This window comes from Tamandua tetradactyla, chromosome 1 (assembly GCF_023851605.1).
Source record: "Tamandua tetradactyla isolate mTamTet1 chromosome 1, mTamTet1.pri, whole genome shotgun sequence".
In the NCBI taxonomy this organism is placed as follows: domain Eukaryota; kingdom Metazoa; phylum Chordata; class Mammalia; order Pilosa; family Myrmecophagidae; genus Tamandua; species Tamandua tetradactyla.
In genome coordinates, this window is record NC_135327.1 from 144,290,408 (window position 1) to 144,314,479 (window position 24,072).

Consider the following 24,072-nt stretch of genomic DNA (forward strand, 5'->3'; position numbering starts at 1 on the left):
TGGAGTGATTTTGCCCCTCAGGGATATTTGGCAATGTCTGAAGAATTTTTGGTTGTCACAACTGAGGGAGAAGGAGGAAGATGCTGCTGGAATTTAGTGGGTAGAGGCCAGGGATGTTGCTAAATAGCCTACAATGCACAGGACAGCTCTCCACCGCAAAGTATGTGGCTTGAAATGTCAATAATGCCGAGGTTGAGAAAGCCTGAATTATATCACTCTCTGCCTTGCTATCTTCACACTAGCTATAAGGCTTTTTCAGTTTTAGAACATTCTATATTTTCTCCCACATCTGGGACTTCATACTCTCCCAATTTCACCTCTGCCCAGCACGTCACCTGGAAAACAGCTAGTCATCTTCTTAAATAAAATTTCCTCAGGGAGGTCATCCCTGAGCCCCTAACCTAAATGAGGTCCTCCTCCTATACCTTCTGACAGCATCCCAGCTTTCCCTCTCAGAGCACTCATCACAGTCCCTATGACTATTTCGATGTCTGCCTTCACTACGAGGATGGACATGCCAATGAGGGCAGAAGCTGTGCCTTTTCACTGCTATTTCCCCAGTGCCTTGCCTGGTGCTGGCACATTGCGACAGCTGGGTACGAATGAGGCCAAGAAAGCAGTGGGGAGTACATAATAAACGAAGCAAGATACCCAAAGGCTTAAATTATCATCCTACTATGCAGGCACTACAAAGAGAATGCAGCAGCAACTCATGAATTGCCATGGGCAGCTCTCTAAGATAAATGAAAATGGCAAGACACTAGATAATATGTATAGTATGCTGTCATTTGTGTGGGGGAAAAGGATGAGAAAAATACATACATGTATCTCCTCGAACAGACATAGAATATCTTGGGAAGGATACACAACCACTGGTAAACAGTAGCTACCACTGCAGTGGGCACTGGACATGCTGGGGAAGGGGTGGAAGGGAGACTGACTTTTCATTGTATATCCTTTTGAAATCTGTAACATGTGAACAATATGACCTTCATAGAAAAACTGCAGCATTTAAATAAGTGTGAATGAGTGTGCATATGTGTGTAACAGTCCGTGTCTTAGAGAGTTGGGAAAAAAATTCTCATAGAATGACATATGATAAGAACCTGGTACAGTATAGCTCTGCTTGGAAGGAAATATCATATACAATGTTTCAAAGTGTACACAGCCCCATTCTCGCCACATGGGAACCCAGGTACATGGGAATACGTGGATGTGAAGAGATGGAGCTTTAGGAGCATTATATTTTCAAAGTGAGCCACAGATGATCCCTATGCCTTTTCTCAGTTTTGCTGTCTTGGCCATCAACACCCCATGCCCTCTTCTCTATCAGTTGGTTGCAGCCACAAAGTTTACTTCTCCTTCTCCTTCTCTTCATCCTTCCTTCCTACCACCTCTAGGCCACTCCATCTCTCCTGTCTGTCTCTCCCAAACCCTGGCCAACAGAAGAGAGATAAAATGCCAAAGTGAACAAATATTGCTGCTTGTGAGCAAAAGGAGAGGAAGGCAGGCTTTATAGAGAAAGAATGTGAAATTAATGGTGAAAATGAGGTTTATCTGTGAAATCTGTAGACTTCATGCCTTCCCATCTCCTATTAACATAGATAACAGAGTTGTCTGTATAATGACAAAGGGAAGCCAGCTGCAGATTCCCATAAATCTCTACTCCTTGTCCCTGGTTTCCCTGGCTCAGATTCTAAGAACACTGCATTCTTACTGAGTTAGTTGCCATCTTCCCCCCCGCAAAAGTTGCTCCCATCCAGCAATAACTTCAGGACTCCTAAACCTGGGCTAAACATGTTCCCATCAAAACTCCTGCTTCCTCTTTTGTCCTGTTCCAGACCAATTCCACCGGCATTCTCAGGAGAAAAGCAAACTCTTACAGTCATAGTAAGACTTACCGACCTCAGCAAAGTTTTCAAATTGGAAGTAAGTTTACCTGCATCAAATCAAAACATCTGGGAACATTAAAACACAGACAAGTGCCCAAAGTGACAGCAGTAGATTTTCAAAAGACCCAATAAGGAGCAACTGAGGATTTTATTTCCTCAGTGATAATACAATTCATCAATCATTAAAAAAAAAAAAATTCAGATGGCTCAGTCCCCAGAAAGAACTCTGTAAACCCTTCTTAGCTATAGGCTATAAACTGACTAAGTATTTTCCTCTAGCTCTTGATAAAACTTATCAATGGCCACTTACTACCTGTGCTACACCAGAAATGAGGATATCCATAGAAATTGGTTTTTAAAAATCACTCTTTATAAAATTATCATAAAATGGTTTTAAAATGCTCTAAGTAGAAGTTTCTGTTACAGTATAGCTTGATTAGTTAAAAGCCTCAGTTAATTAGAATAATAAACTTCTTTAGAACTAGTGTCATTACTAAATGATGGTGACAATAAGAATTTAAAGAAAAGAATAAAAGCTTGCATTCATTAAGTGCTCACTACATGCTGAGCCCTTTGTATTATCTCAGTTAATCCTCACAACCCTGTGATTATCTCCATTTTATAGTTAAGGGCACTAGAGCCACAAGCAGCCATATTTCTATCTATGAACTGGCATTCTTTTAAAAAAACGTCCAGGTAAGCCATTGGAAAAGGGAAACATCTTTCTACATCACTGAGAGCTTTCCCCCAATTACTTGAAAAGAGATTTCAGATAAGTCTACTAAGCTGGAGAGATAAAGTTATTTGAAAGGTTAGCAGAGATGAATGGCTTTCCCTGGGAATTTTCTATCATAAACACATTTCATATCTTAGATTAGGCTAATAAGGTTTCTGGGAACTCTCCTCTTAGGAAATCTGAATGCCTGACTGATCCTAACTGACTGAGGCCAACTCACTTACCAATAGGGGGCGGACTTTTGACACTGGAATTTAGACTTAAAACCTCAGTTTTCTGAGTCCTAACGGTCACATACCATTCACAGATTATTTGCAAAAGCCTGAATTATTCAGAATATACTTGTGTATGAGATGCAGTGATTTTTGCCACCAAGAGGTTATAAATTGAGAAAATGAACCAAAATGACATAGTTTAAAATATTTTAAATGTGAGGACTTTCTTTTAAAGTTTCTTTAAAGACTGTCTGTCTGGTATTGACTGCATGTCAAATGATGCTTAGGTTCAGAGGTCTCAAAGGGACTGTAAAGGACATTTAGTTCCTTTCCTTTACTGTACAATTGAGAGAACAGACTCAGAAAAAGTAAATGCATTCTGAAAGCCATACTTCAGAACTTAGGGAGTCTGGACTGAAATATTCTCTCCTACCCTTTTCACCTTACCAAGGTGCCCTGCATAGTACTGCATATACCCACATTCCAGCTTGATATTTGCAACATCTTCTTAACTCTGATTTGGCAATGTTCAAAAGTATTTGGAAGGAGATGCTGGTCTGTCACAATTCCTATTTGACCATAATTTTAGCTAAATCTTGATGAAATAATAATATTGATATGAACACATTATTACAGAGACTTCAAAGCAGTCAGTTAATATTTCATACCTGGAGAAATGAAGCAAAGAAAAGTTAAAGGAATAAGGAATGGGGAAGGAACTATCTTATAATAATCAGGTTATTCAAAAAGTCTGCAAGTCCCTCTTGGATCTTCCGAAGCTGTGGCCAGATAGAGGCAGAAGGTGAAATGATTCTTATTCCATATTTCCAGTCTACCTTCTCTTTCTGAGCTCAACCTATAAAAATATCATATCAAAATCTGAATCAAAATCCAATTTCACAATTGGAATTACTAAACCTTATTTTATTCATTCATCACTATTTAAGCCCCATCTTCTTCTCAAGGCCCGCTTTTTGCCAATAGCTTCAAGGTAAATCTACAATTGTTTGCACATACACACACACACACAGATACACACAGTCACACGTACGTCATTTTGTGTCCCACAGCAACATATCCATAAACATGTACCTACTGTGAGCCCTCCCAGATGAAAAATCCAAAAAAAGAGGACCATGGCATGACTAATATAACCAGTATTTCTAGAGACATTAGCAATCAAGTACTCTGACACAGAGTCCAAGCGTGACCCTTAAATACCATAGGGGAATATGTATGTAGTACACATATACTTTATCCAAAAGGAAAACTGTGTGCATATACCAGAGAAACCATCAAGAACCGCTCCGCACAAGTCTGCTCCATCAGGTCAACGAACAAAGAGAATTCAGCCCATACATGGCTATTTTGGTGAACTCAGCAATTGCATGTTACACTGAACAGTGGGTGTCCTTAATGCAAATGCATATAATTAGGAGCTAAATCTTTGTACCTTTACAGGACAAAGGACATAACAAGCAGGATGTACCACTTGTGACTTCTGAGGCAAGGAGCGCTTTTCATTTTTCCTTAAAAGAATCCATTTCTCAGGAGGCAAAGGGAATCTAAGAACAAGAGTCTTTTGAAATTGAAGGGGAGGAGGGAGCAGAACATGAGTTCTGTGTGTTATAGACCCAATCCATCACCCAGACCTGAGCCATATGATGACCTTTACTCAACTTTGTTTTAAAGGTTTTCACAACCTTCAGTCTTTTATGGGAACCTTTTCATTCTTGACGGTTTGATAACAGAGTCCCATGAATTTTTACAGATATCAAGAGTTTGAGAAGAAAAATACTCTGTAGTGGCAGTTTCTGTGGCCAACACACATGGACATTTAGCACAAATAAGCTGCTATTTGTAAGAAGTCCACCTGACATTCCCTCACACATCCTAAAGACACTATCAAGATCACACTAAGAGATTTAGAAGTAAACATCTTAAGAATAAGATCTCGTTCCCTAAGTGCTTAATTAGCAGAAACACTATGCTAGAGACCTGTCCTTGAATATGCACTCATTTTAACCCCCATGATATTTTTCTGAAGCACAAATTTTCCTTTCACAGGATGGTCAGGAAATGAGTGGGCATAGAAAACTGACTGTCATAGATGTGGATGTACAAAATGGGTTACATCTTTCCAAGCAAGGTTCAGCTGCCTTACAGGGTGACATCCCATTCATGAGGGAAACCATTCTTTGAAGACTTATGACCTTTTACTCCATTCATTTTAGATGACAATGCTTCTATGGCCTAGTTATGTCTGAACTCTTTCAACACTTTCCAACAACCCATTTGGCCCCCTTGCACTTTCCCCACATCCCCAACTTCTTGTTTACAAGACATTAGTTAGTAAATCACAATTCAAAAAAAATCCATCCATTTGTTTAGCAGAAAGTGGCCTTTGGAGTTGCTCCACTCAAAGCCCATAGGCCAGAATTACATATGGCAGGTTTGCAAACACGAAGATGATATGACTTATTTATGATGACCATGTGTGCTCAATGCCCAGTTTCAGAAGGCTGTGATTTCACTCTCATGTTTTGGTCTGGGATGACCTATACTCACTATGTCCCATTCCAGGCACTGTATTTCCATGCTGGGAAAACAGAGCCCATCCACGAACTAGAGGGCTGCACACGCAGATGCCCCGACCCTGCTCACCACATAACAATCTGTGACCAAATCCAGAGTGGGCTGAATGTGACTCGCTGGAAACTGCTGCCATACTTGCTGCCATGTAAAATTGTTTTCAGTGGACAGTGGAGAGGTAGCTGCTGAAATGACTGACCACATAGGGCTCATTAAACTGCTGCGCATTTACGCACAAGGAAGGTTAGGATGCTTGTGATGGGAGCCCCATTTCAGAGATTTCGACCCCCAACATTTGGCAATGACGCTCCAAAGGAGGATAGCAAATATGCATCAAATGGTCCAAACGCGGACTACGACTGAAGTGCAGAAACTTCTGCCTTCCAGTCTTTTCCCCTCTACCCCCCAGTTGTATTTATACTTTGAAAGAAGTTAACATGAAGCAGTAGTCACCTGGGCGTGCTCAATTTTTGACAAGCCTTAGTCACTCTGTACCCAGCAGAACAATTCACATTATATTCGAAATCCTGTGAAGATTCTGCCACACATGCTAACACTAAAATGCCAGTAGCTCCACTTACCTTCTTTATTAAGCCTCATAACCTCCCTGCTTTTTCCACCCTCTTTTCCAGCCTCTTCTAAATCTACATCTGCAGATGAAAAAGAAAAGGAAAAAAGAAAATAAGGGAAAAAAAGAGGAAAAAGGGGGGGAAAAGCCAAAGTCAAGGGGGGAGGGAGAGTGTTTATTTGCAAACAGATCGATATAAATACTGTATATGAAAATTGGCAATGCAACATTTTCTCCCAAGTCCGGGTTTCCATTTACCTGGCCCAGATAGGTACCAAAAAAACTATGCAACAGCAACAGAGTAGCCTTTTAAACAGATACACCGTGGGGCTGTGAAAGCCCACCCCGCGGGCTGCCACAGGGAGCCGGGCACAGACGACAGACAGACAGACAGCCCTGGCAGCCGGGCCTCTCTGTGCACTGATGGTCTGTCTCTGTGTGTATTTATTTAGAGAGAGAGGGAGAAGCATGGAGGACACCGGGGGCCACTCTCTCTCTCACACACACACTTTTTCCCAGTGGCTCTAGGTGAATGGAAAGGTTACAGGATAATAAAAGGAGGAGGAGGCGGTGGGGTTCTTACTGTCGGAGCAGTGTAATTTGGCGGCGTCGATCCAGGAGGACCAGGGTTTGCCCAGAAACGCCTCCGGACTGGGCACTTTGCGATCCAGTGTCGCCATTGCTCTTCCTTCTTGTTGCTTTTTCCCTGTTCCTTCGGCAGCAGCAGCCGAGAGACACGGGATTCGAGAACGCTCCGACGTCATCTTCGGAACGTTCCGACATTGAGTGTTCTGAAAGGGAGAGGGAGGGAGGGATGGGAGGAGGGAGGCGGAGGAGGAGGAGGAGGAGAAAAAAAGGAGGAGGAGGGGCCGGCGGTCGGGCGCCCGGAGCCGGCTCTGCTCTGCTCGCGGCGTCCGTGGCCGCCAGAGGCAGCAGAGAGGCGCCCCGGAGCTCGGCGCTCGCCCGCCCGCCCGGGGAGGGGCCGCGCGGCCCGGCGAGCGCTGCCAGCCGGAGACCCGAGGCTGCGGCGCGCCCAGGCACGGAGATGCTGCGGCGCTGCGGGCGACCAGCTGCACCCGGCGACCGCGGGTCGGGGCGGAGGGACAGGGGCGTGCAGGTCTGGGGGAGGATGAGGAGGGTTGGGGAGGGGAGAGGCAGAGAGCTGGGGCTGGCGAAAGGGGGTCTTATTCGCAGAGTTGTCGCTCGAAGATGGAAAGTTTTTGCGTGCAGCCCTTCCTGCGTGTCCCTCCCTTCCCGGGTCCCTATTGCCAACCGTGAGGCGTCCCCGCGGGGTCCCTCGCAGCTTAGTAGGGAGGAGCAGAGCAGCTTTGCACCCAACCACCACTCTAAACCACAGAGGGAACTCGGGTGACCTCGTCTCCGGTCACCATCCATTCACCCTTTCTTCTCTTTCATGGTGCATCTTGGACCGTGAACGATTCTGCGGATACCTCTGGTTGCTGAGGCCAATGGGTGAATGGAAATGATTCTAAAAAGAAGGTGAGTTTGGGGCGAGAAGAGTCGCCATCCCATCTCAGGCGGCGGTGCTTGCAAAAGCTCAAAATTCAGGGACCGGGTGGACTCCAAAATCCCTGTCCGATTCGTGTCACGGGCTCTCACAGAACCACTGCGTGGACTTTGCTCCAGGATAACTATAGCGGAAGAGCGAATTCACCCGCTTCAGGAAGGTGATGCTAGGGGGCCCAGCCTCTGGAGCGCTTCCCAATAGGTGAGTAGCCGGCATTAGCGGATGCAACCTACACCTAGGAATTTGATTCCTGGGATAATTCACTTTAGAAAGGAAGCGTTTGATTTCCTCTGAATTTTAAACGCTTCATGCTTTCAGATTTCCTCCCTCTGCCCTGACAGAGCTTTGTTAAGCAAAGGCTTAAAAAGTCTTCTGATACCTTTTTCTAAAATCCCTTATATTTACTCGGTATAAATGTATAGATACACCCCACAAATGAAATGAATATATTTTTCCTCTTTGCCCAACATCTTTTTTATTTGCCCATAGATGAAGCACTCTGATTTGAAGTTGCTTTGTATTGAGTTCTGCCCTCACTGTGCCGTCTAATGCCCCTGCACCTGGCCTTGTGTACCTCAAAACAGGTTCTATGATGGAATGATGAAGGAGGAGCTATACAGATTTGTCTATAGTTGTGATGTTTGTGTTAAATGGGCTTGTTTTTGTCAGAACCAGATAAATTCCATTTATCTTTGCTTTCTTTGGAATCATTCTTACATAGGGAAGGTCCCACTTACCTACGAGTGGAGAATTCTTGTTTGAAGAAATGGTGGTGTTTGCAAATGTTTATTACGTATTGAACCCTTATGATATGCTAGAAACAGTGCTTGACATTTCCGTGCATCTGTCCACCCATCTATCCATCCATCCATCCATCCATTCATCCATCCATCCATCCATCCATCCATCCATCCATCTTTTCAACAAGCGTCACCTACCGTAGACCAGCTGTAAAGAGCTGAATCCTGCCAACCACCAAATTAATGAGCTTGGAAACTTACCCTTCTCCAGTCAGGCCTTGAGATGAGCCCACAGCCCCTGCCCAAACTCTAGTTGTGCCTCGTGAGAGACCTTGAGGCAGAGGTACCCAGCTAAGCCTTGTCTGGATTCCTAACCTACATAAAAGGTGAGATAATTAATGTTTGTTGTTTTAGCTAAGTGTTGGGGTAACTCGTTACACAGCAATACATAACTCAAACAGAATGGTTCAGGTGCAAAGTGATTGGCTGACAAAATACTTACTGGAAAAGGAAGTTTAACAAAAGAAAAGTCTGAGCAAAATTTCCTTGTTCCTCTTTTGCACTTCCTGTGAATCATGCATCTTCCTTTTCAGAAAGTTTTTGCCAGTTTAGTGGAAGTAGTTTACACAAGTATCTTCTACAAACTGGGTTTTATAATTTTTCTTTATCTGTTGGGTACTCAAGTTTTTGCTATTTAAACTCAATCACTACTTTGTGGGAAAGGATTCTCCAACAACAAGGTCATGACATAACTGTTGGAAACAAACCTTTACCAATAGCAGTATCACCACGTGCGTGGCTGTTACCACGCTGCCCCCCTCCAGGTGGCTGGTTGAGTCTAGTTATGAAGGGACCCCAGCCCAGCTTCTGGAGTCAGTGACCTGAGCTTCCAGAATTCTGTCTTCTCTCCCATTGTAAGTCAAAAAAATCAAAGATGACTTATCTTTAGAAGTCAGGTCACCTCAGTCGCAGAAAAAGAAAGCCTCACTTCCATATTTTGACATTAGCTCACTCCCCCAGCTGAGGTCTCTTTAGTGGAGGCTGTTGTACAGGACCTTGAAGATGGTATGATAGCTTAAATATTTTTCCCTTCTTGCTGGGAGGATTTTACTTTGCAGCATAGTAAAGCATAGGCTGGAATCTCAAAGTGATTTAGCATGTGTATCAAATAAGACTTTGGATGCATTGCCAGGTTTAACTGGGCATCAGAACATATACATTGTGGTGGTTAAGGGGTGTAATTGTACAGTTTCTACTCTAAGCCTTCCACAGTTTCTCCACTGACTATAGAGGCAATAGCACTAATGCTGTAAAACTGTAACCCACCGAAGACTTTCTAAGTATGCATAACATAGTTGTCAATTAAATGGCACAGCTGGGAACCGGAGAATAAGAAATGCATTGCTCATTCAACTACTAGATTTTTACACTTGATTTTAATTGAAAATTGAGGTCAGTTGAAAATAGTATTTGAGCCAACATGGTGCATGTACATTATTATAGATATGTCTATAGTTATCTATCCACCAGGTATATGGCAAATGTATTGCAGATTTGTATTCTTTTTGGTAGTAAATGGTTACAGTTACTGTGTAGCAACAAGAATCTTAAATATTCTTAATAGAGATAAAGTAACCTGCAAAACAGTAATTTTTAAGTATGTTACTAGAATGTCTAGGTGGTAAAACCATCTAGCTAAGCCTTAACTCCTCATGATTAATGTTTAAGAAGATAAAAGGGATGTAAATATTTTTTATTGTTTTATTATCATTCTTAGAAAAAATGACAGAGGGTTGGTTTAATTAAAAAGGACACTGTCCCTTAGACCAAATAAGAAATCAGTTCAACAGAAACGATGATGGAAAATGCCTATTTAATTTGAATATCACCTGGTTCTGTATGTAATATGTATCTTGCCTTCGCTTAGTGTGATTCATGTGCTGTTTGACCACATAACTGAAAAGAAGAGAAGAGGGAATATTAGCTTTCTTATTTGAGGATATTAAACTCCTACTGGAGTTGAGGCTTTGTGTGTGTGCACCCTACTTCCTTCCTTGACTGTCGTTGGGAGTTACCTGGAGGCAATGAGGAGAAAATGACATGTTCCATTAAAATGAGGCATCCTCCAAATTGTTTGATGTTCTTTGCCTTAATTGAATCCATCTATCCCATCTGCCACTCTTCGCTATAAATTTATTTCTCTAACCCACTCTCTCAGAGAATTGTAATTTGGGGGGAAATTTGTTCCATACTTTGTTACCTTTTATGAGAGCTGTTGGCATCTGGTGGGCAGGTGTGCCATCTACCTCACCTTGTTAGACAACTCTGCCTGCCTCTTCCTTGCCCCCTCACAAGCTGATGGATCATAAACAGGACAGAGATCAAAGATGCCACGTAACAAATAGAGTAGAAAGAGAATGGGAATTTTAGGCTTTGGGTTATTATTGCAATTTAAGGCCCAGCCATGGGACAGGTCTAGACAGACAGGGATTTTCTATTAACAAGTAAAACTATTAAAAAAAAAAAAACACCACCACATGAAATTTGCATTCTGACCGGGGCAGAAAAGCCAAAATGGGAACGTGTTATCACTAAGTAAAGCTACCTTAACTGATTCCTCCCCCCGTACCCCAGCAAAGTCACCTGTGTCTTTGGTCACTTGGGGTTCCCCGGACCTGCTCTGGTGGTGCAGGTTGAGGAGACCTCTGTTCTTCAGAGTGTGGCAGATCCAGCCCCATTTCTAACCACTGCCCTTCTCCAAGGATTAAACAGGCGAGAAGATAAACTTCTCCTCAGCCTTGTTCTAGAAATCACTTTTGGCTGTTAACCTCAATGTAAGTAAGTGCAACTTACAATTAAGGTGCACACATTAATTGGAGCAAAATCCACCTGCCCCTCCAGTCTCACCATTAATACAGCTGGGGAGGGAGAAGGCAGGGCAGGGCGGAGCATAGGTTTGAGATTGGCAGACGTAAGTTAGAATTGCCCATCTGCCATTTGCTTGAAAACCTTTCTTTTCTGTCTGAGCCTCAGTTTCCTCATCAGTTAAATGGGTGTTGTATTAGTTTGTTAAGCTGCCAGAATATAACATACAGGAAATGGAATAGCTTTGAAAAAGAGAATTTAATAAATTACAGGTTTAATACAGTTTTAAGACTGAAAAATGTACAAATTCAGGCACCAACAAGAGGTCACCTTCATTCAAGAAAGGCTGATGCTGTCCCGAACACTTCTGTCAGGCGGGATGGCACATGGCTGGTATCTACTAGTCCTTGTTCCCAGTTCGGTTGCTTCCAGCTCCTGATGCCAGTTGTTTCCTCTCTAAGCATCTGTGGGCCTTTGCTTAGTTCTTCCAGGACCCAACTGTGAGTTCTGGCTTGCTTAACATCTTGTGGGAAGGCACATGGTGATGTCTGCTGGGCCCTGTATCTCCAAATGTCGGGTCCTGTGTTGGTTCTTGAGCAATTGTTCTCTGAGCATCTGCATCAGCTCTGTTCTGCTCTCTCCAAAATGTTTCCTCTTTTAAAGGACTCCAGTAAACTAATCAACACGCTCACTTGTGTGATTCATGTGTTCTTTGATCACATTATTGAAAAGAACAGAAGAGGGAATATTGGCTTTCTTATTTGAGGAATGGGTGGAGTCATATCTCCATCTAATCAAAGGGTCACACCCACAATTGGGCGCGCCACATCTCCATGGAGATAATCTAATCAACAGTTTCCACCCTATGATGTTGAATTAGAATTTAAAAGAAATGGCTACTCCCACAAGATTGGATCAGGATTAAAACATAGCTTTTCTGGGGGTACATAATAAATTCAGACCAGCGCAGGTACTAAGGCTCTTCTCTTGGGATTGTTGCAAGAATTAAATGAGATTCTGGATATTAAGCTCTCAGCATAAGGCCTAGCATACACTGACAATTGTAAATGTTCGTTGTGATTATTACTTTAGTTGCAATGCATTGTTAAGACAGCAGCTGCCAGTGGAAAATACTCTGAGGTCTGGAGTGGTTTATGTGGTTGCTTCTGACAAACATCCTCTGCTTTGAAAGGAAACTTAAGTTCTCCTTTCTTGGCAGGGACATGCTGCCCCTGCAACAATCACATGTCGACTTCTGCCTGAGACTTTATCTGGAAATGGACACCAGAGTTGGGTAAATATCTCTTTGCTCAGGGGAGACCCTATAGGACCTTTTTGTTATGAAAAGGAACTGCAGAATCCAGTCTGGTTGGGGACAGAGCTACCTTTGCATGACAGTGTAAATAGTTGTTTTAATGGCAACAGAGTGTGGTATCTGCAGATTATTTTCTTTAGGAAAATTTATTTATTTTCTTTTGCAAAAGGCACTTAATACTGAATTCTAAAAGTCATTCATGAACGAGTTCTCCTCATGAGATATTTGAACACTAGAAATAAGGGAAAAATTCTTTCTGACTATCCTCATCAGACTGGTCTCCTCCCCTCTACCCGGGTTGGCATACATTTTTATACCATTTTCTATGCATTTACCTGCCATATATATCTATCACTGCATGGTACAGGGTAGATGATATTGTTCGGTGTATGTGTGTGTCTTCTTTTTTTACTTCAATGGCATATGCTATTACCTATCACTACATATGGAAACACCTCATTCTTTTTAACTGCTACATAGTATTCCATAAAATGTCCTAGATCTAGTTACCGTTTCTTTTATTGATGGGAATTTAAGTTTTTGTTTTTATAAACAATCGAGTAGTCAAAATCTTTATTCTTATACATGCCTCCTTGGGCACACGAGGGAGTATTTCTACCCAAAAGTAGAATTGGATTTTGTGCATTTTAAATTTTAATAAATTTTGTCAGTAGTCATCTGAAGTAGCTGAGCAATTTATATTCCCACTAGCAGTACAGAAATGTGCCCACATTTTCAAACATTTTAATTTTTGCCAAGAGTATGAGTAAGAAATATCTTCTTTAATTTTCATTTCCTTCATTTTTTAGTATATATTTGAGCATTTTTTCCTTATGTTCATTGTATTTTCAGTCTGTCAAGTGCTGTTAATATCTTTTGACGATTTACTATCAGTATTTTAAAATCTTTTTATTGATTTGTAGAAATTCTTTATACATTCTGGCTTTAGATCTTTGTTTGAGAATATTGTAATTTTCTAGCTGGTTGCTTTTCTTTTAACCTTGTTTATGGTGTCTTGTCCATACACATTTTTTTTCTTCATTTGGATGTAGTCAGATGTATCAGACTTTTCCTTGAGGCCTTTTACTTTGGTGTGTCTTGCTTGAAAAGACTTTCCCTTTCTCAAGGTTATAAAACATATTCTTATATTTTCTCTTTGTGGTTTATAGATTTTTGTTTTTTCGGTGAGACCTCTAATCCACCTGGAATTTTTTGGTTAATGATGTGAGGTAAAAAATTCATTTTCTATCTCCAAACAATACATCAGTTATCCCAGTACTGTATATTGAAAGAAGTCCTTTCTATTGAGATCTGTCATATACTCACTTCACGGATACCTAGATTCATTTCTGAGTTCTCTTTTCGTTCCGTAGCTTGAGTTGTCATTTCCTACACCGTTCCCCACACTGTATTAATTAGTTATCTTTGCTATCTGTTAGAAAAAGTTTTTTTTCCATTATGAATTTAGACTATCTCTAAAAAACTGTTTTTTATTCCTGAGAAGTGTGTTTTATGTGTCGTTGTCCAACAGGTGCCCCGGGACATCTTATGAGGGAGATCCCACCACGTCAGGAGAACATGTGGAGCCCAACGGTGCTTGATGCTTACAGGTGACCCTAAAGGTGGGGCCCACATGGCTGCAGCCAACCTGGACTCTTGATTAAAGCCTCCCAGAGGTGGAGAGAGGATTAAAGGTCTCCCCAGATGATAGGACAGAGAAAGGTGGGTGATGGTGGATCCTGCATGCTGAGTAGTCGGGCCAGGCAGCGTCCAGAAAGTTTATCTGTCTAGGCGGCATGGCCATGGCCCCTGGAATCATTCAAACTTGGCCCCCAGTTGTAAAGTTTTCTATGTTGTGATTTCTTTTGCATCTTCCCAGATTTTGTTAAATGTCCTTGTCTTAGTTAGCTGTGCTGTGGGAAATTAAGTATCTGTATGGGAGCCACAGTAGTAAGGTGGGAATTGGCTGGCTTTACTCCAGGCGAGACCTTATTCAAGCATCAGCATCCTGGGAGGTGGCTAGGTACAGAGTAAGCAAAGGGAGCTCCATAGGCCGTGATGTCCCAGGTTGAGCCCCCAGCCGTCCCTGATATCTTTGTGCCAGCCCCAGCTCCAAGTACACTCAAAAGGAGGGAATCCTGAAAATGAGAGGCCAAAATTTGGGTTTCATTTATATGACAGGAAAGGCAATCCTAGAGCTGTTAAGATCACAAAAGAGTAGTGGCAAAACTTTGAATAAAGCCCAGGTCTCCATGGATTGGAGGTCAGCTTGCTCACAAGTTATTACTACCCAAGAATGATGCCAAGGGCATAAATTACAATTTCCATGTAGGCCAGTGTTTCTCCACTGGGGATAATTTTGCCCTCCACCCCCAACCAAGAGGACATTTGGTGACAACCAGAGACATTTTTGGTTGTCATAATGGGGGTGTGGGTTGGGGGTACTACTAGATAGAGGCTAAAGGTGTTGGTAAGCACGTTGCAATGCCATGAATAGGACAGCTCTGCACAACAAAAGATTATCCAACCCAGAATGATAGTGCCAAGATGGAAAAAACCTGGTGTAGGTCAATTAATTCCAGGTTTTCTTTCTTTCCTTTTCATTTCCAGAGAATGAACTCCTAACCCTAGTGCCTTGTCAACTATTTTGCCTCTTGGGTTTCTTTGATTACACTGAAGTCTAGCAAGAAAGTGTAGTGAGGTCTATGAGACCCATCATTGCTACAAGAGAAAAACAAAGTCTTTTCACTTTCTATATTTGAAGGCCCAGATTGCGTCATTGGATGAGTATTATATGTGAAACCAAAGAGAATGGAAGCTCTCTGTTTTACCGATATATATAGTTATATAATAACCAAATAATGTGGTCTTTGTTTCTTATTCTCTGAATAATTTACAGACCATTGCTTTCCTACTCCAGTGGGAAGGTTGATCAGTGCTAAGACACCAATGCTAGATAGCTCTTATTATTCCCAACTTCTAGATGATGAAATTGAGGCTTAGAGGTGAAGTAAAAGAAAGCATTGCTCCCTCCGACTGGTTTCTTATATTTCAAGGTTATCAAACGCCTGGCCAGGGCTGCTGCATAGGTTGTGCACTGCACAATTGTACCACTTCAGAGGAGCACCATTCACACCACAGACATTGTAGATTTATTGACAGTTTTCCCAGCAGATGGCACTAAAGTGGCTTCTTCTAATGAAGTCAGGAATATACAGACTATTTTCCAAGTGAAGTTTCTTAAGAAAGGGTTGCCTTTTTCCAGTGCTCACAGAAGCACTGTATGGACCAGCAGAAGGAATTATTGATTACTCTTTGCCTGTATATGTTAATAGTTCAACGAGGAGTCTTGATTTTGTCTGAACAGGGGTTATCCTCCCTTGCTAAGCACCTGTGTGATTACGAGTCAGTATTGTAAGGAGTGATGCAGGTTACCCATAATGCATTTGTGTTGGCAGGTTTCCCAAGAAGAAGTATGAAAATACAGTGCCTTGGGTCATAAAATGAACCAAGCGGCCCCAGTACCTAATTTTGGTTGTTCATGCTCAGTTAAGGCTTAAGTCATCCTAAACTTGGCTTCGAGGAAGAGACGTCGACATACATATTAGGTTAGTAAATTTGGCAGCAGGGAGGTGCAAAGGATGCCATTTTAATTATAGATTGGCCCATGATTGATTTAGCAACATGTGTTGGTTTGGTTGTGATCAAAGCCAAATAATGGCAGGTGTCAGACTTAGGAGGCTGAGGGCACATGTTGGAGAATTGACCAATTGATGAGCTCCATGTTGGCCCTGTTCAGGGAGAATCAAAATACGGATGAAATATTGTAAGATGGGAATGATAGTATTGCAAGTGTCAACAGACCTTTCTAGGCTTTCATCCTTTGTTCCTATGCAACCATTTTTAAGACATGGAACACTGCTTTCCACCTGGCCCCTTCCAGTTGTTCACGTGCAACAATTGTGCTGCTTCGTGGTGATTTAAGGGAAGAAACTCCTTATCAATTGCTTCAGTCAAGGCTTTAATTTTTTTCACCTTTGCAAATGTGCTGGCATTCAGGGAATTTGGCTAACACAAAAAAATTGCCTTTTGTAAAGTTGAATAGCAATTCCTGTTTGGGTTGGGGGTGTAGTCTATAATGAAATTGCAATCCCCATTTTATAAATGGAATAAATGAGGTTGAGGGACTTGCTGCAATGTGCCAAGGGCCATGTGATACAGACTCTGAGTAGTTGCTTCCTAAGAGGAGCTTACAATTTAGTTGGAGGGAAATGATTTGCAATAAACAGAGAAAGGAGAGCCTGTAAGAACTTGTTGATCTCATGTGCACATAATAAAACTGTAGGCGGCAGAGCAGGACAGGTTGCTGTGGTGGGCAGGGAAGGCTTGAGAGAGAGGAGAAACCTGAGCTGAAAGGTTATGAATAGCTGGCGGGCAGAGTGACCCAGGGCTGACAGATGGGAACTGGCCGCCTTAAGAGCCTGGGGTCACGTTGATAACAGTTTCCCAAAACAAAGCCCTGAGTGGAAAGCAAGCAAGTCACGAGGGATTTTGGAATTCAGAGTTTGAAAGACTTGCACAATGCTTCCCAGATTAAGGTCTATAATAGGGGTGTGGTCAAGTAAGTCTATTTCTTTGAGAATACTTTGCATCCAGAGCAGATCTGCAAAATTGAGTTCTGTTGCTCTAAATGAACTAATTAGGTGAAGAAGATACATTTTCAAGGTTCTTTAACCATTTGGTTGGCATTTTTAGAAATTGTACCAAGATATACTATAATTTCTACACTTGTGGTTTACCCTCAAACACATCAACACAAGATCATTTTCAGAGACAGGCTAAACACCTACTTCATTCTAAGTAGGCTGACCAAACAGCTGGGTTTGCCTAGGGGGTCCCAGCAAAATTATTATTAGCGTCTCCTTTCAGTCTCAAAAGTGTCCTGGTTTGGGTGATAAATTATATGGCCACCCTAATTCTAAGCAATCCACTTTGGACTTTTTTGCTTATCTTGTGAACCCTTGGTGGTCAAAAGGGATGGTTCCAGCTTAAGGGTATTTGCCCACAGGTACATTCAGTCTTTATGAAATGGTTGTATTTCTTCTTTATATAAAGCAATTGTTGCAAAAATTTCAGAAGAAAACAAACAAAAACAACATAAGATAAAATAGGTTATCATAAATCCAGAAATAAATATTAATATTTTTATTTATATACATTTATATACATGTATTTTGGCATATAGTATACTATATGTACTGTATATACTATATATGTAGTATAAATATATTTATGTACTTTTATATCCATAGTCTATAAACCAAGCAGGTTTACTTGGAGTGGTACCCATATATGCATATATAGATATGGATATAAACATGCCATATAACATTATATATTGAGAAATATAAAATAGCAATATACATAGATATAACTTTTTAAATAATTACTTTGAAAGACTGCATAGTAATCTAAGGAATGGCCATTCTTAAGCTATAATATATTTAACTAATCCCCAATTCTGAGCATTTAGATTGTTTGATTTTTAGATGTATTTCTAACAATGCTGTAATGAATATTTTGTATAGCTAAATTTTGTGCCCATCATGATTTTTTTTAGGATGTTCTTCTGTAAATGAAATTGCTGAGTCAAAGGGAATGTACATTTAAAAATTTAAAATTGCCATAGTTTGCCAGCACAAGATTTCCCCACCTTCATAATCTCATCCGTGCTGTATCTATCATTCTTTTGGGCTTTTCCAGTCTGGCAAGAAAGAATTTCATCTCCTGGTAATAGCACCTGTATTTCTGATTATTGATGATTTGTATTTCTTTTCTTTTGCAAATTAACCTTTTTTCTATGAGTGTTCATCTTTCTCTTATTGAATTGTGAAAGGCTTTTTTTTTTTTTTAACATGGGCAGGCACCAGAAATCAAACCCTGTCTCCGACTTGACAGGCGAGAACTCTGCCACTGAGCCACCATTGCCTGCCTTGTGAAAGCTTTTTATATATTAAATAAAGTAACTCTTTGTGTTATAAGTTGCAAGACTTTTTTCCTATTTTCTATTTGCCTTTTAAGTTTATAATGGATTTATGTGTGTGCATGTGTATGTGTGATATCAGAAGCCTTTACTTTTTAAAATATAATTGTTTCTATCAGTCTTTTCCTTTATGGGGTTATGTACCTTTTTAAAGGACCAGGTTTTCTACGAAAGTAACCTGTGATAGATGGAAGGAGGAACTGTGTTGTATACATACAACGGACTACTGAGTGGCTGCTGGAAGGAATGAAGTGATGAGGCATGCAGCTAATGGAATGAACATTAAGGACAGTATATCAAATGAAATGTCAGAAACAAAAAGACAAATATTATCATGCCTCACTATATTATACAAACTTGGAGAATTGAAGTCGATAGTATGGATTGGGTTGGGGCTTTTGTAAAGGGTCCTAATGGTCAACTCTTATAGCAGACACATAGATTCAGGAGTTGTAACTGTTATTTCTAAATAGTATTAGGTATTTCTAAATACCTAAAACTTTAGGTATTTATGTGACACCTGAGACTCAGAGTTAGAGCGCTGAAGCTATGGAAGTCAGCATTATCCCATAAAGGAACTATTAAAAAAGTTGAAAAAGTGATCAGACTTCAACTAGTGTATAATATATATAATATATATATATAAATGAAGCTATCTGGATAGGACTAGGGTAAATCAGAACACAGGATAAAGGATGATATGGTCCATATTTTTAAACTTCAACTTCTGTATGAAAGCAAAGGGAGAGATGTTTATTTGGTGTGATATATATATATTTTAACATGGGCAGACACCAGGAATCAAACACAGGTCTCTGGCATGGCAGGTGAGAATTCTGCCATTGAGCCACTGTAGCACTGTCTGAAAGAACATTATCTAATTTAAATTGTGTGGTCAGTTTATTTGAACATCATAACTACATGGAATCTTGAATAGGGTGTGAGAGCTTGTTGGCTTGTACAGGTTAGTGTGAGGCCTGAGGCCTCAATACATCCCAGAGTAATTTGGGCAGAGAATTAAAAAGTATTTGCAAAGTCCCTTTGGGGGTCTTTGGGAAAAAGGATAAAATATTCAACTTCCCTATCTGGGGAATTCCTGATATTCTTGCAAGCAGTGGGGACAACAAACTCAATAGTCTGAGCCCTCAATCTTGGGCTTCACCCTTATGAAACTTATTCCAGCAAAGGATAGGCTAAGCCTACTTATAATTATGACTAAGAGTCACCCCCAGAGAACCTCTTTTGTTGTTCAGATGTGGCCTGTCTCTCTAAGCCAACTTGGCAGGTGAACTCACTGGCCTCCCCACTAGGTAGGACATGACTCCCAGGGGTGTGAATCTCCCTGGCAATGTGGGACATGACTCCTGGAATGAGCCAGGACCCAGCATCATGAGAATGAGAAAGTCTTCTTGACCAAAATGGGGAAGAGAGAAATAAGACAAAATAAAGTCTCAGTGGCTGAAGTCAAGAGGTTATCCTGGAGGTTATTCTTATGTATTGTATAGATATCCATTTTTAGTTTATGGTATTGGTGTGGCTGGAGGGAAGTACCTGAAACTGAAGAGCTGTGTTCCAGTAGCCTGCATTCTTGAAGACGATTGTATAATGACATAGCTTTTTACATTGTGACTGTGTGATTGTGAAAACCGTGTGTCTGATGCTCCTTTTATCCAGAGGATTGGCAGATAAATTAAAAAAGTGAATAAAACTAAATAAATAATAGGGGGTGTATTAGTTAGGGTTCTCTAGAGAAACAGAATCAACAGGGAACACTCATAGATATAAAATTTATAAAAGTGTCTCACGTGACCGTGGAAATTCAGAGTCCAAAATCCGCAGGGCAGGCTGTGAGGCCGACGACTCTAATGGAGGGTCTGGACGAACTCCACAGGAGAGGCTCGCCAGCAGAAGCAGGAATAGAGCCTGTCTCTTCTGAATCCTCCTTAAAAGGCTTCCTGTGATTAGATTAACCATTACTCATTGCAGAAGACACTCCCCTTTGGCTGATTACAAATGGAATCAGCTGTGGATGCAGCTGACGTGATCATGATCTAATTCTATGAAATGTCCTCATTGCAACAGACAGGCCAGCACTTGCCCAACCAGACAAACAGGTACCACAACTTGGCCAAGTTGACACATGTCCCTGACCATGCCAGCGGGGATATGGGGTAAAATAAATTGGCTAGATTGAAATAGCAGTGATCAATGGAAGAAAAGGGTAAGAAGTCTTAGATGTATGAGTTTTTCTTTTTTCTGTTTATTTCTTTTTCTGGAGTGATGCAAATGTTCTAAAAATGATCATGGTGATGAATACACAACTATGTGGTGATATTGTAAGCCACTAATTGTACACCATGTATGGACTGTATGTGTGAAAATTTCTCATATTTCTCAATAAAAATATTTTTTAAAAGGTGATCTAGTCTCGACTTTGACTAGAGTTATGAATGTAGCTGATCTGCATAGAACTGAGGTAAATCAGAGCACATGGTAAAGGATGATATGGTCCATATTTTTAAACTTCAACTGTGCAAAAGCAAATGGAGAGATGTTTATTTGGTGCAAAATATATATTTTGGTTCGTTCATTATCTAATTTAAATTGTGTATTCAGTTCATTTGAACACCATAACTACACGAAATCTTGAATAGGGTGTGAGATCTTGTTGGTTTGTACAGGTTAGTGTGAGGCCCTAATACATTCCAGAGTAATTTGGGCAAAGAATAAAAAGTATTTGCAAAGTCTCTTTGGGGGACTTGGGGAAATAGGAGAAAATATTCAACTTCCCCATTTGGGGAATTCCTGACATTCTTGCTAACAGTGGGGACAACAACTCAATAGGCTAAGCCTTTGGTCCTGGGGTTCACTCCGATGAAACTTATTCTTGCAAAGGATAAGCCAAGTCTACTTACAATTATGACTGAGTTGCCCTCAGACAACCTCTTTCTTTGCTCAGATGTGGCCTCTTTCTCTAAGCCAACTTGCCTGGTGAACTCACTATCCTTCTCCCTACATGGGACGTGCCTCCCAGGGGTGTAAATCTGCCTAGCAACATGGGACAGGACTCCTGGGATGAGACAAGACCTGGCATCATGGGATTGAGAAAGGCTTCTTGATCAAAAATGGGGAGAGAGAAATGAGACAAAATAAAGTTTCAGTGGCTGAGAAATTTCAAATGGAATTGAGAGGTTATCCTGGAACTTATTCTTATGCATTATATAGATATCTCTTTTTAATGCAACTTTATTGATGTATATTATATATTTACATACCATGTAATCATCCAAAGTATAAAATCAATGGTTCATAGTATCATCATATAAAAAAAAATGTCTCACAATGAGACCTTTTCTTCTCTTTTTGTGAAAAGTACCAAATACAAAAAAGCAATACTCAAAGTACATTGTAACAACTAGTTGTAGAACAGATTTCAGAGTTTGCTATCAGTTACAATTCCACAATTTTAGGTTTTTACTGCTAACTGCTCCAAGACATTGGAGACTAAAAGAAATATCAATCTAATAATTTATCAACCATACTCATTTGTTAAACCCGTCATTCTCTGTATAACTCCACCATCACTCTTGATCTTTCTCCCACTCATTATGGTTATTTGGGCTATGCCCATTCTAGGTTTTTCATGTTGGAAAGGGATGTTGATAATATGGAATGGGATGAAACTAGTTGATGTTCCAGAGAAGCTGACCCCTCTGCATTTCAGGACTTATCTGGTCTAAGAACTCTAGATATCCCTTTTTAGTTTATGGTGTTTTGCAGTGGCTAGAGGGAAGTACCTGAAACTGCTGAACTTTGTTCCAGTAGCCTTGATTCTTGAAGATAGTTGTATAACTACACAGCTTTTACAATGTGACAGTATGTGGAAATCTTGTGTCTGATGCTCCTTTTATCCAGGATATGGACAGATGAGTAAATAAATAAGGATAATAAAGGAATACATAATGGGAGGGTGGATAAAGGATATAAAAATTGGGTAGATTGAAATACTAGTGCTCAGTGAGAGGGAAGAGTAAGGAGTATGGGATGAATTTTTCCTTTTTCTTTTTATTTCTTTTTCTGGAGTGATGCAAGTGTTCTAGAAATGGTCATGGTGATGAACACACAACTATGTGATGATGTTGTGAGCCATTCATTATATACTATGGTTGGACTGTATGTGTGTGAAGATTTCTCAATAAAAATATATTTAAAAAAACTAACCTATGAAATTTTCACTCTCTTATCTAATGTTTTCAAAACCCTTGAGTTCATTGTTTCAAACTTTACAATGTGGGCATTGCAGATAGATGAGGCATAATTTTTATTTTCATTTTATGGTTCAGTATGTCTCTCAGAAGAGGTTTATTCATTTTACAAATTCCCAAATGAGTCACTACAAGTAACAGCTAGTGATATGCATTCTTCTCTTCAACCACACAGCATGTATATCTCCCTTTATGAAAAACTACAATGTGAGTTGGAAGGGACTAGTTTATTTAGATTTTTTTTTTCAGAGTGAATCATATAGTCCCATTGATATGCTTTATAATTGCAGTGGTGTGTTCTCAGGAACACTGAGGCAGCAACCCAAAGTTCGAATGCACAGTAAAGGAAATGCCATAGACCTGTCAGAGCTCTCCTAAAGCAGGCAGCTCCCCATGAAATAGCATCCCTGAGCTTTGTGGCAGAGTGACTGCACTGTGGTAATGAGGGCACTCTGAGCAATTGTATATTCTAGTTCTGCTAAGACCATCGTGTGAATACTTTATCTGGGTTCCCATGATGGTGTACTGGGTCGAACCACATGTGAGCCTCGAAGACTCCTTCTTCAACCTTAAAGTTAGCCTTGAGCATGCTGCTTTCTCCTTGGCCATACTCTGTGTTGTTTGACCCTCTCAATGTTTATACTAGCAGGTAGGGAGAGAAGAGCATCCTCTCCACACTCATATGCCGTATGGAAGCCTCAACCCCACCCTCCTTCCATCAGAGTCCCTTCTTCCTGTGGAGTGAGAGAGGAAGATCTTCAGACCACTAAGGATTGATCATCTATCATGATGCTGGAGATAGGGCAACCTGCCTCTGTTGTCAGCTTTCAGAGCTTTTTATTCCTGCTGCTTGGCAGTGGGGAGTCCAGGTTCCAGCCCAGACACAACCTCAGAGTGCTGAACTTTCTCAGGAGAACTCCGTCTAGGTGGGGGTTTGGGGATGAGGTCCCACATCAGTAGCTCCCCAGTTTTGGCAAGGAATTCTTTTTTAAAATTATAAATGTAGTAACTGAGTTTGCTAAAGGTGCCAGAATGCAACATACCAGAGATGGATTGGCTTTTAATATGGGGATTTATTTAGTTAAAAATTTATAGTTCTTCAAAGGAAAGGTAGCTAGCTTTCATCTGAGTTTCTCTGTCACATGGGAAGGCACACCCAGCTTCTGGGTTCCCCAGGGCAATTTCTTTCTGAATCTCCAAATGCCTGGGCTGAGCTGCAAGTGCTGAGATGAGGTAGGCTGAGCTGCTTAGGCTTGCTTCTGATCTCTCTCTTTTAAACCTCCAGCTAATTAAATTAAACCTCACTCATTGTG

General features: G+C 40.9%; 1 protein-coding gene and 1 long non-coding RNA gene across 11 annotated transcripts in view; one reads left to right on the forward strand and one right to left on the reverse strand.

Annotated features, from left to right (window-relative positions):
- The window catches only part of ATXN7L1 (ataxin 7 like 1), a 261,992-nt gene extending 255,166 nt beyond the window's left edge, over nucleotides 1-6,826 (reverse strand). For 2 of the 4 annotated variants that reach the window (XM_077162908.1, XM_077162831.1), the window contains exons 1-2: nucleotides 6,587-6,826; nucleotides 6,017-6,085 (exon numbers count right to left, since the gene is read on the reverse strand). In XM_077162908.1, coding sequence (XP_077019023.1) covers nucleotides 6,017-6,085; nucleotides 6,587-6,767 — 250 coding nt within the window. In that variant the 5' untranslated portion in view covers nucleotides 6,768-6,826. The remainder of the gene's footprint in view (nucleotides 1-6,016; nucleotides 6,086-6,586) is intronic. The other 2 variants (XM_077162974.1, XM_077162950.1) reach the window with 1 other exon arrangement.
- Nucleotides 6,827-7,063: 237 nt separating this feature from the next.
- LOC143685937 (uncharacterized) lies at nucleotides 7,064-18,492 on the forward strand. 7 transcript variants are annotated; one of them, XR_013176849.1, is made up of 8 exons: nucleotides 7,064-7,503; nucleotides 7,626-7,732; nucleotides 8,543-8,657; nucleotides 12,356-12,430; nucleotides 13,983-14,173; nucleotides 15,910-16,059; nucleotides 18,072-18,241; nucleotides 18,375-18,492. It is a non-coding gene; the product is annotated as an uncharacterized LOC143685937 (long non-coding RNA). The 7 variants fall into 7 exon arrangements; XR_013176936.1 differs by lacking the exon at nucleotides 15,910-16,059 and having other exon boundaries at nucleotides 7,065-7,503; XR_013176884.1 differs by lacking the exon at nucleotides 18,072-18,241 and having other exon boundaries at nucleotides 7,068-7,503.
- The last annotated feature ends 5,580 nt before the right edge of the window (nucleotides 18,493-24,072 follow it).